Source organism: Trematomus bernacchii, unplaced genomic scaffold, assembly GCF_902827165.1.
Source record: "Trematomus bernacchii unplaced genomic scaffold, fTreBer1.1, whole genome shotgun sequence".
Taxonomy (NCBI): domain Eukaryota; kingdom Metazoa; phylum Chordata; class Actinopteri; order Perciformes; family Nototheniidae; genus Trematomus; species Trematomus bernacchii.
The window spans coordinates 1,833,657-1,846,582 of record NW_022987641.1 but is presented as its reverse complement, the minus strand read 5'-3'; the positions used below and the strand labels follow the sequence as shown (position 1 = coordinate 1,846,582).

General features: G+C 40.3%; 1 protein-coding gene across 2 annotated transcripts in view; it reads left to right on the top strand.

The window, feature by feature from the left end:
• chchd3a (coiled-coil-helix-coiled-coil-helix domain containing 3a) overlaps positions 1–12,926 on the top strand; it is a 61,405-nt gene that overhangs the window by 14,011 nt on the left and 34,468 nt on the right. For both annotated transcript variants that reach the window (XM_034133610.1, XM_034133609.1), the window contains one exon: positions 2,866–3,046. In XM_034133610.1, the coding sequence (XP_033989501.1) occupies positions 2,866–3,046 (181 nt within the window). The remainder of the gene's footprint in view (positions 1–2,865; positions 3,047–12,926) is intronic.

The following is a 12,926-nucleotide window of genomic DNA, read 5'->3' as shown; positions in this document are numbered from 1 at the left end:
GTCTGACTCCACTCTCCTTTCCCTACCTCAAAGCCCCCCTTTTTACCCAGTGCCAATCTTCTACAGTGGAATGAAAAATGCGTCCAATATCCCAAGGACAGGGCAATAATGACTGGAAAGCAATAGGGGTGAAGCAGACAGATAGCATCCAGCTAGTGATAGCAGTCTTTGCTTGGGTTAGCACTTGTGAGGAAGTCAGTCGAGGGACTTTTTTTTTGTTGCAAGGCTGTCTATTTCCTTGGCCACCTTTCTTTCATCTGTCCAGGGTTTAGCTTTAAGTCACATTTGAGAGAATTCGGTTTACTTTTATGTAATAATGAAAACTAATATTAGTTTTCCCCTCAACAGAATACTGAGTGTTTTTTAAACTTCCAACAAAATCATGGCAATTGGGTAATTTTTTCTTTTGTAATTTGGCAAAATGCCTTAATGCTTTGTCAGTGAATACTGTATACCTTTTTTATTTGTAGTTTTGACTTTGCGCAATATAATTCTGATTCACTATCATATTAGTTTTCCGTACCAAAATGGGTAAACAAAAAGGTCTTTTGCACTCCTGATGTCTGTGCAGCTGACGGGTGCGTAGGAGAATGCTGGTATTCCTTAACATCTGCACACTTTCAGAATGTGAACAATAAATAATTTAATGAGTTCAGACAAAGTTTTTGTAACAAAGCTTCATCAGGTACAGTTTATATAAAATTGCTTTGATAACATTTACCAACAGTGCTTTTTAAGAACTGTTTCTAACACTGGCCCCTGGGTACCACCCAAAAAGTAGATTTCTTGAAAACCCTGCATGCAGTCACTTTTCTATTATAGTAGCAACAGCTTAAGCTTCTAGAGTAAATGTAGCTTAGGTGCATTAGCAGTGTAGGCAGGCAGGCGTTGATTGTGGGGAAATGGTGAATGTAAAAGGCCATTAGGAAGCTCCCTGTGTGTGTCGGTGTGTGCGTGAGTTGGAAACCCGATGATGGATGGAGTGTGCTGACGTGTGCAGCCCAGTGGACTGTGAGACTGGACATGGCTGGTCTCTCTCCGTCTCCCTCCATCTCTTTCTCCCACTCTCTACCTCACTCCCTTTTTGCTTCACTTCCTCAGGGCCAAACATGTCATGTCGCCACCACTCACTCTCGCTCCGTTCCTCTCTCTCCTCTCCTGTCTTTTTCTCTGTCTCCCCATCTCGTCTTGCTCTCTGACAGTTAGTGGCGTTGCAGGGCAAACGGTAGCTTTAAGACTTCAGACATATTTTTAATAGACCTACATGTCATCTGCTCAAAGGCATGGCATGGTGATCAGTTAGAGAAGTCTGTCCATCACGACTCCTCACTCCTCTAGAGTTTGGGTAAATTCACAGGTGAGTGAAAAGATGAATGAGATTTTTGAAATATAATAAAAGATGAAAACCGTTCACATTGACAGATCAGTGGGTGCATGTATATATGCAGAGAAATGAGGAGCCATGAGGTGAAAAAGCCACATGCTGTGTCTAGGACAGTTTCTACACACTTGACAAGCAGGATAATGCACTTAAATTATCATAATGAGCAATGTGCAAACCTGATGAGGCTGTAAATGCATTTAACTTAATTGTTCATGAATAAAACAAAAATGTCCCACCTTTTAAAGCTTTAAAAAAAACAACTATTGTGGTTTAACTGTGGCATCATACAGTCATCATAAAGATCAGACACAGCTCATTTGAATGTAAAGGATTTTCTTCTCATTAGGCTGTCTGTCAGGGCTCTCTTAAGATTTTTTCTTAGGCAGAAGGTTATTAAGATCCTCACAATCTTCATTCAGTCCGTCATGATTCACTCAGCACCTGCTCGGTCTGTTCTGTGTTTATTCTACGCTGCCACCACTGTTTGATTCTTCGCAGAGGAAGACTTTCAGGGTCTCAGGGACGTTTCTCCTCTTCTCCAATCAAGCACACTGTCGCTGAGTAGGGAGTGCGTTGCTAGGCAACTATAGGAACCCAGTGACAGGGTTCAAATGGTGGTTCTGTGTCTGCAGAGAGCGTACTGCCTCTGTCTATATCACTGCCTTACTGGATTGATGATTATTGTTCGGTGGAAAACAGTACATTCCTTGTCTGTCATTATAACCAAACTGCTCTTCAATGTTAATTATTGAAAATAGTTGAAATTGATTTGAACTATCCAACATGTGTCAACCTTCTGTGGTACGTCAGGTTTTCTTTTTACTTCTCATTGTTGCCCCCTCTTTGCAGGCAGTGGGATAACACGGACAAATGTGAGGAAGAATCTATATAAGAAGTATATAGGCTTTTATCTATGCTTCATTAGCACTGTAATTGCCTGTGTGACCTTTTAATTATTTTAGGGGACACTGCAGGACTGCAGCATAAAGGCATTGAAACGTGGGTGTGCTGTTAACATTGATGTTCTCATCATTTACCACAACATTTCTGCTGCTTGAAAAATAACAAGTATTATCATAGACATGCATAAAGCCATTCACCGCAAGTGTTTAACAACATGATCACTTTATGTCATTAAGGTTTTATGTCATTTAAGTTTTTAATTTAAAATAAAAAAGAAGTAACATGCAAAAAGAAGACTTATGGGTCACCATATTGTCAGGCAACATAATGTCTGAAGTGCAGAAGACTGTGCTGTGGACAGCATCATTTTTTATACTGAACATTTGAGTAGCAAGTCATGCATTATAGAGATACCTTTAGGGGAACGAATAGTGAGTAGTATGTTTATAATGTACTCCTGTACTATGAGATGCATTATTATAACTCTTGGTACAGTCTGAAGGTACATTAGTTTGTGCAGTTGTTGTACATTGTTTCCATTTTGTGTTTTAATCATGTAAAATGATGATGCTCCACAGGGTAGAGACGGAGAAGGCTCGTGCAGCAGCCCATGCTCAGGATGATGCCCAGTCCCAGGTTCAGGGGGAGGTGTCCAGGATCCTGTGTGTGGAGCGGGCGGCGGCCGAGGGGAGCATCCAGCAGGCTGTCATTAGAGAGAGGATCGCCACTGAGGATGAGAGGCTCCGCGCTCAGCTCTTTGTAAGTCTATCACAAAGACACGCATCAATGTATGGCAGTTTCTGTGATCTGATTTTATCTGGCCAAACAGTTGAAAACATTTAGTTGGATACACCACAGTGTCAAGTAGACATTGAACATTATAACTACATAACCTTGCAAGCATAAACTCACCGATGAGACCATTTTTACATAAGGACTGGGCTCTTTTTACGTTCACATGATCTTGTTCTATCACACAGAGGTGAAGCGAATTTGCTGTAATGGACAGGTCGTCCCTGGTACATTGAAAGATGTCAGTCCTGTAAATGTGTGAACATCGCTGTGAGCAGATATTCACAGAAACATCTTGACTGTGTTGGCACTTACCACCGTCCTTCACAAACAGTACACAAATCTAGTTATTTTCAAGAAATCAAACCTATATTGACATAATGCAAACAAGAAGCACTCGTCTTTGATGTATCCACATCTTGAAGTTGGATATTTTGTCCTCCTCGTATATCTGCTTGTTCATCCTGCTTTATTATAAAAGATACCTTCATTTGAGGCAGCCTTTGTGTTTATTTCCTGTAAATTGCCCTTGTAAACGTTGTCAGATGAGCAATCTTTACCACACACACACAGGCTGTGTATTTATTTCAGAAAGAAAATGCATTTTCCACCCCGAGTGTGGCTGCTGTTTACAAACCTATGCTATTGATTATATAGCTCATTTCACACGCTCATCGCCGTAATTGAAAAATGAATCATTTTGTTGAGAGAAGGAGAGGAGCGTTGACGTGATTCCACGCCGCGGGACAAGTGTATGAGGGATCCTTCATTTGGAACGGCGATCTAAACAAAAGGGGGAAAAACGTCAGAGAGAAAGAGGGAGACTCATGATGTGAGGTTATTCCCTTCAGCATCTTCAAAAAAAAGCAGTTTCAGTTGAAGGTTTTCTGTAATTTAATATCAGTTGTTATTCATAGTAAGGAAGACGGGACAAATGAGGGGAGGAAGGGCAAGCATGTCACACACTGCTTTATATCTCTAATATATGAGCAGCATCCTTGGTGGTGGGTCTTACTGAACTGACACAGAGGAGCGTCCTTGTGCATGTCATTGACAGTTTGCTATCTCCTTGTACATAAGAGAACTTTTCCTCCAATATGCTTGCCATGAAGCTTTTGCTTGTGTCCCCAAGGCTATACCTCGAGCCATTAGCTGCCTTTGATACTACAGCAAGCAGCACTGCAGTGGCTATGCATTCAGTATGAGACTCTTTGTTTCATTCTTTGTCTGTAACTTATATTTCCTGGGTAAATCCAGTTGAAAGTTTCTATTACTCCTCCACTTCGTCTCTGCTTCTTTAAATAACACACATTGCAGCAAAAGAGGCGTTGTCAGAGGGTTTTGTGTGTGCGTGCCTGTGTGATAATTCCTTCGGTTTGAGCATTCTTTTGGAGTGCTGGAGTTTTAATAGAATCCACCGGGTTATCAGTGGAGGCGCAGTGCCTTGCGCACCACTCATGTAATTGTCAAGTCAGACGCTTCCCCACAGCCACTGTTCTTTTCAACTTGAAATGGACTTTTCCATTTTTGAAAAGGCAGCGTCTCTCGCCCAAGACGTCTCCCCCCGCCCATTGTCATTTTACTCTCTATTTGTCTGCTTCCCACAGTGAACTCATCTTTAAAGAAACATAATAAATGTTCTAAGGTCTTTTGTGTTTATGTGTCCCTGTCTCTAGCTTGTCTTTCTGTCCCTCTGGATGTTAGTGTGAGACTATTTTGTGTTTTATTTTAAAAGAAGATGCAGGATTTAGCTCAAATACGAGGTGCTTTTAACTACCCCTTTTCATAAGTAAAAGATTGCCTCAGCGTAGGCTACCCAAGCAATTACATTTACAAGCATATAGGCATCAATGATTGGAAGGTGAAACTTGTTCTGATTGCTGTGCAAAGTCAATAAGTTGATTGTGAAACAGCTCCAGGGAGAGGTTGTGGTTTGCTGTACTAAGCACATAATCTGGTGGCTGATAGAGCATCAGAGGCGATTCACTCAGTCCTTTTCACACTAAACCTGGTAACACCTCATGTATTTTCTTAGAGGCTACACTGTTATGTCCTTGAGGAATAGTGACCCTGTATAAGATTAAGATAAGGACATGATATATTATTCCAACTGTTTGAATATAATATTTGGCTTAAGTGTTATAATTATTTAAAAAAGTAATAGATATAATCATTTTGAGAAAATGTCATAATTTGTTTCACTCAAGTTAACTTAGTATACAATCAACCTTCCTGCTAAAGAGAAACCAAAGTTGGCCCATTAAATGTTTTAATGACACTTTATTCTGCTGCACACCAGGGAAGAAATACTGGAACAAGGCAGAGCTTTCAGAGAAATGTTGGGATTCATTTCAGCCCACATAGAATTTGGTAACAACATTTTTTTTTAACCTTTATTTAACCAGATAAAAGCATTGAGATAAAATCTCATTTTCAATGCTGACCTGGCCAAGAAGGCAGCAACGTTACACATACATATAAAATACAGAGAACATAACCAAGAAAACAAAAGACGAAAAATAAATTCAGAACTTTGCTGTGTGTGTGTGTGTGTGTGTGTGTGTGTGTGTGTGTGTGTGTGTGTGTGTGTGTGTGTGTGTGTGTGTGTGTGTGTGTGTGTGTGTGTGTGGTGTGTGTGTGTGTGTGTGTGTGTGTGTGTGTGTGTGTGTGTGTGTGTGTGTGTGTGTGTGTGTGTGTGTGTGTGTGTGTGTGTGTGTGTGTGTGTGTGTGTGTGTGTGTGTGTGTGTGTGTGTGTGTGTGTGTGTGTGTGTGTGTGTGTGTGTGTGTGTGTGTGTGTGTGTGTGAGATTCAATTTTGATCATGATGTTCAGTCAAAATGCTGAGCTGAAGCTGCTTCTATTACCTTCACTGCCACTTAAACACAATGAACTCACTGTATTGATAAGATATTACCCAGCATCCCCTCAGGCTGTGCATACACACCCTAACCCTGTGTGTGTGTATGTACAAACACATACACATATTGTATCTGCACAATATATATATAAGGTTAAACATGAAGTCAGAATTTAGATGTTGGTAACACATTTGTGTTTCCATTGTACTTACAAATGTTCTAATTGAATGTGAATTGTCCTGAGCCCTCCTCTCATGGTCACTGCCACTGGAATAACATTTGTCTATGGCAGCTGTAGTTGTTGTGTTCTCTGTCCAGCGTAGTATTGATTTGTCCTCCTCATTAAGATACAGGTCACGGTGAGCAACAGGACCCCATACAGTCCAGCTCTACTTCACACGCACTGAGAGCGCTGCTGTGAGCAGTTATGCCTCCCCACGCTCACCTGTAATGACAATAACCTCCGCAACCATAGCTGCACCAATTACATCGACACCCATTCTGGAGAATTGCCCTGAGACACAGGGTTCGACCAGGGTTGGTAGCGTTTAGATTCTATTGATTTAGATTCCGTTTATACATTCTGGTTCTTACTCTGTGTACCAAGGATTGTTGCCATTTTAAGTTATAACAATGTTTTTTATATGGAACGCAAAACCCATTGAATTTCAGAATATATTAGGAAGCTAATAATAGTCATTTGTCATAAATTACAGGGTTGTTCTCGACTTAAAAATTGAATTACAGTTTCTTTAGTTAAAGTGTAATTAAAAAAATTAGCAAATGACAAAAAGAAATCCAAGTTCTTAAAGACCAAAACAATCAATTAGTCAACTAAGGGGTAGCCCATAATAATAATATATATTTATATATATACCGGTATATAGTAAAATAAAAAAATGTGAGCAATGTATCTTCCTTGTCATGCACTCTGTATCTTCATATAAACTGGTATAGTATGGTAGTTCTGACCAATTGTCAACTTCCCAACCTCTAAATTAAGTTTAGTAGCTAGTATAAGAAGAATTATGTCCTGTAGCAAACCATTTTGGGCATCGAAACATGTTGTATATTGTTACATAGTGTGTTTAAAGTGTAGTTGGAGCTCCAGATGGTTGGTACCCCCTTCTGGGAGTGCTTGTCCTTCAGGCTTTTCCAACCCTAGTCCCTCCCTGTCAGGCTGAGTGCCAGCCACCAAGTCTACCAGTAATTGAAACTTCACAGCAGTGTAGGGAGGGGTGTGTGTTGTCATTGTTGTTGTTGTTGTTGATGGGTTCCTGGGGTTCTGTTGTCTGCGGGGAACATGTTCAGTGTTAACACTCACACGTGTTCTGCCACTCAGGGGGAACCGCACAATAAGGAAAGGGAACAGTGGCATAAACAAGTGGTCCATGTTCCTGTTGGAATACAGCAGTATATTTAAGTGTTCTGCTTATACTAATGTTGCATGGTGTTTTCAGCTTTCCTTGATCGGCATTTGGGAGGATAAAAAAAAAAAACGACATAGGAACTTTTTGCAGTATTTACTTTTAAATAAGCCTTTGAAGATCCACAGTTATTGGAACATTGTATTAGTCATTCTTAATTTGACTAGTAATGCTGGTTATGCCTGTCTGTCCAGAGCAGGAGAAAAAGCTTCACTTACTGGCTACAGATGTAAATCTGGTCATTTCACATTGAAAAGATAAATGCACACTTACCACTGCGTTGTTTTGTCTTCAATATTGCAACCTAGTAAAGGCAGACAGTATCTTCTCATGCTGTGGTTATTCAGAATCATTTCTGGATGATTGTGATTTAATAAGCAGACGGCCTGGTGTGGAAGAACTCTGATTGTTGGCTTTATGTGGTCAAGATGGCCTCATCAAGGAGTTACTGAGTAGACTCATTACACACAAATAAACCCTTAATTAGAGAACAAGTCAATTAGAGCTTAATTTCTTTGAAACACTAATTAGGGAATAGGTGATTCTTTGCAGTGGATACTTGCTGGAGTCAGAGCAGAAAAGACCAGTGAATGAATGATCTAAATGTATATATAATCGAGTCTTTATGGACTGACAAATGATGAGTTTTGACAGAGAGATATACTAGCTAGCACATGGCATATTACTCTCTTATTCACAGTCTACAGCTATCTGTCAGTAAACACATCTGTGTTTTAATGAAATCACACGCTCCCACCATCCCCTCTTTGGATTTTTGACGACTCGGCTTTCTGTGGAGCCGAACTGGCCCAGTGGCCAATCAATCACTGGCCACAGCATTTCACCGAGACACAGGCTAAACCCCTAGGCAGACTTTTCGATCAAACCCATAGTCATCAATCTTTCCGAGCTCAGAACACTGGCCCAGGTGGGGTCTACCTGGCGGCAATGGTTTTGTCTACTGTTGGTAAAAGGTTTAAACCCTCAGATCTTACATTTACATTTTAAGCCCTAACTCTGATTGAAAGACAAAAGGCAACAGTATAAAGCATAACAAATATGCAACTGAAACTAAAAAGCAAAGTGTTAAATAGTTTTTTGGTTTTCAGTGCATATATTCTATTGGCTGTGTCTGATAAAAATATCCCCAACCACCATGGCACATAGGTTTACATTAAATTGGGAATATAATAATAATTGGACTGGGATTAAGGTACCATGATATATTTCATATTTCTGCTGTCTTGTACTAATTATCCAGTGTTTTAATTCTAAACTGTTGTACAGTACATATATTTCAGAAATAGCGAACAAAAACAATGAATTCTCATGTCAAGTGACCTGCCACAGCAAATAAGGAAAACCACATTTCATAAATAAAACTTAAAATATAGCTGGTAAGACACAGGTGAAGAACCCAACCTTTCTGACAGGAAATGTATAGCCATAATTCTTAAATGATACACGTAGTAAAAGCATCCGAAAACATGAGTGGTCAGGTGTAGTCTGATTGAAACAACAAGCAGCTGTTAAACTACAACGCAATGTTAGATCACAGCAGGACAGGGTTTAAAGCATGACGTCTCCACTAGTTGGCAGTGCAAGCAGGATTATTAGTCTGAGATCCGTTGTCCTTAAACAGGTTATCAAATTCATAAGTACAGCAGCTCATACAAAACACACAATACAAAAAGGATAGAAGCAGATCAACAACCCTTTGGGATGTAGCAGCTCCTCCCCCACCCATACCCTGGAAACATTTGAAAAACAACATACCATGTTGATATACACATTGCAGGGGACATCAGTGTGCAGAATCCCCAGAGCTTGGATACAAGACAAGCCTCTTTGTGTCTCAGCAGATCATAATTGAAGATGTTATCGACCTGTTTACAAAAAAATATCAATAGAACGAAACCTTAAGCAGCATTTATAAACATTAATACAGGAGTTTGTTTAATGTGAAGGTGAAAGGTTAAGAGCAGAATAAAACAGAATACTAATATCAAATGCATTGTTTTACCTATCAAGTTTATCATGCTTTTGTTACTCCCTCTGTTTCCATCATCAAATCTCTCTCTCTCTCACTCATACACTCACAGGAACACGCATATATTATACAAGTAGCTCATTTGATATTCCAGCGTTTTTCCACTACCTCAGCCTTCACAGCTACAGTGTTTGTTGGCTCTCTGCAGTGCACACACTCCGTGTCCATCCTGTCAAAGCTCCTGGAGAAAATCAGTACCTACCCTTTCCTTAAACTATGTTCCATTTGATGCTTGGCTGGCTTGAAAATGACTTTGGGTAAAGCTCAACATTTTTAATGCAGCAAGCCCCCCTCTGCTTGCCCTGGTACTCCTCTCCCCTCCACCCCTTCAAAAACTGCAGTCTCCAGCAAATGTCCTGCCTTGATTTTTATAAATCTTATGTTGCTGTTGCATTTTAGATATGGCCGACTGGACTCTGCTGATAATGGGCTGACAATTTAATTTCCCAGGTATTAAAGGAGACTTGCTGGGTTTTGAATTGGTGCCTGTTGGTGGTATTTAAAAAAAGAATAGAGGGAAATGAAAAATGTATTTTACTCTAAACGTATTGCTTTTTTCTCCACATCACAGAGTACAAAGAAGATTGGGGGGAGAAAAGGTCCTCACGTCTTTTACTTTTGAATGAGATAACAAGAGGTAGTGGTACACAGTGATTTACATATATTGTGGATATGCTCAGCTCACCAAGGACAAATTGCATCCTATCTTTGACTCCAGTGCTCTGTGCTGTTGCAAGCATAACCCCTGCCAGGCTTGATGTAACTGGATTTAAAAGATTTGTGAGTCTGTTTGATTTGTATGATGTTGGAAATGATTTGTCAGGTGTTTTTTGCTCAGTGGATGTGTTGCGGAAGAAGAAGGGTGATTTGGCATGAATCACAGACCCCCTAATACCCTCATCTCAAGGTACCTTAAACAAACAGGACAGCATCAGGGTGGTCTTCCAGTTTGTAAATAATGCTTTTTGATACCTAGTATTATTTGGATGGAGATAGTCAAAAGTCTGCAAACGTTGAAGAGAAAAAGAGCCATTGCACACTTGTGCTTGTTGGAATTTGGGATGAAATAGGCAATTTCGGCTTTGAACGTTCTTGTAACCTTGTTCACCCTCTCATCAAAATAATCTTACCACATAGAGAGCAAGTCTTGTGGATAAACTCTTAAATGTACTGCCTTTTACCAGTCTAATTTCATATTCCCCTCAGATGCTCCATAACTGTTTACAGCCCTTGAGAAGTCATACAGTACCTCTATTTACTTGTTTTACTGTTTGAATACAAAATCATAAACCTTCAATCAAGAGTGTAATATGATATACTCTGTGTGTTTATTTATCTCTTTATATGTGCCTGGATTTTTGACTTACTGTAGAGCTAATAGTAAAACAAAATATGGCCCTCCTGCTCTTCAGCATTATTAGACTTTTATTGACTGGCCCAGAGGGGGAGCTACGATTACAGATCTGACAGTAATAGGGCAGAGGGGGAAATGCATCAGTCACTCTAATATATTATATTAAGTTGGGACCTTACAAACTATAAACCCTTGTCAATGACAAGTTATAGCCACTGAAAGAGTAAACATGACAATCAGCTTTACTTCCTCTTTCTAGAAGGTCAAGTTTGTAAAGAGTTCAAAACAGAGGCATGTTTTGTCCTTGATTTGTGTTGATCCTTGTCAATGTGCTAACTTAACATCTGCTAAGTTAATGAGCAGATGTTCTGTCTGCACTGATACCCTTTGGATATTTCCTACTGACTGTGTTCTGTACATACCAGTATCCACTTTTCTTATCTTGGAGGCTGTCCACTCAACCGTCCTCTACAGGTTGGCGTCCTACTTCACCCCCCGCCCAGGGTGTGGTGCCCACTCACCGTGCCAGTATTAGGGTTAGACAGGAGGTCAGGCTCTAATTGGCAGGGCCTGTGGCTGGCACTCTGCGCCAGGCCCTTACCCTGTCCGCTAATTGGCACATCGAGCGTCCAGCAGAGAGGCCGGGATACAGCGGTGTTTCGATTGATAGATGGACACTGATGTCCAGGAAAGCTTCTTTCTGACAAGAGCATTTTTACCGTCAATTTACTATCTCAGACTCAATGGGCGGTGGATGCATTTACGTATCTATCCTCATTTGTTATCAACATTTCAGAAAGCTGACTAAAATAGTCTTATTGTTCTCTGTGCTCCTGTGCCACTTTATCTGGAGCAGTCAATGCATTTGGCTTCTGCACACATAAGCGAATCACACTTGCTCATCTCACAACATTAATGATCATTTCATGGGTTTAATAGTGAGCCTTAACAAGTTCAAACTGATTTCAACACAATTTGATGTTTTTTTAAGGTTTTAGGGTCAGAGCTGTTGGTGCAGTAGAGTTATGAGGGTGCCGCCTCTCGCTTGCTAAGGTGTTAATCTGTTTTTTTTTTTCACCAATTATAATCATTTGAACTTAGTCACAACCTCTTTGCAGCCTGCAATTTTTGAAATATTTCTTATCCACTGGTGCTAGTTATCCACTGGTGCTAGCTAAGACTAAATTGGCCAGATATATAAATGTTAGATAAGCAAGCATCCTGAGTTAACTTGGTGAAAGTATTGTATGTGTGCGCTCCGTGCAGTAGATATGTTGGATGTGTAATATGACAGGTATTTTCTCCTGAGCTCGTCCCCTTCTCTTTTCTTGGTCTTTCTCTGTGTTTTCCCTCTTGGCTCTGACAGGAGAGTGGTATTAATGAGGTTCTATAGTAGCGAACATTCGGCTCAGCTAATGGTGCCTGAGGTGGAGATTTTGATTGAACGATGGAAAGAACTTCAACATATGGAGGGAGCGAAGACGAGAAGGGAGTTGAGAGGCAGGAAATCTGGATGAGATATAGCGGCAGCGAAAGAATGGAGAGTGGATAAAAGATGGGGGAATAAATAGAGAGTAGACACGAGAGAAAGAGATATTGATTCACATTCCAGTTTTCAAAACAAGTCTACAAAGTCCAATTAGGAAACAAACCAATCCAAAACAGCATTTCAAACTACGTAAAAAGAGTGGGTTTAAAGAATAGGAGGAGAGGAATATAGACAACATAGCACGGTATCTGCAAGTAGGGATTCTTTCTTAATCCGATATGACGTGTGGGTGGAGAGGATAATGAAGCTTACAAGTCATATATATATATATATATATATATATATAAGAATCTGTGATTTAAGATCAAATACATTGATCTTTTCTATGCATCCATTTAAAGGTGTCGTACGCTAACAGTAGTCAGTAGGGCGTTTATGAAGGGGAAAAGGCATATGTTTAGCTGAAGAGGTTAGTGAATTAGAGGTGACCTTGAATCTGCTGATATGGGCTTGATGGACAGAAATGGAAGCTGGACTGTAGCCCCCTCCCGGCTTCTTCGGGCCTGCGAAGACCACCTGCTGCTGGATTGAATGAATATGCATTGATACACAGCGTGAGCAGTGAAATATGTACAATATGCCCACAGCCATAATCACTCAAGGATTCAGT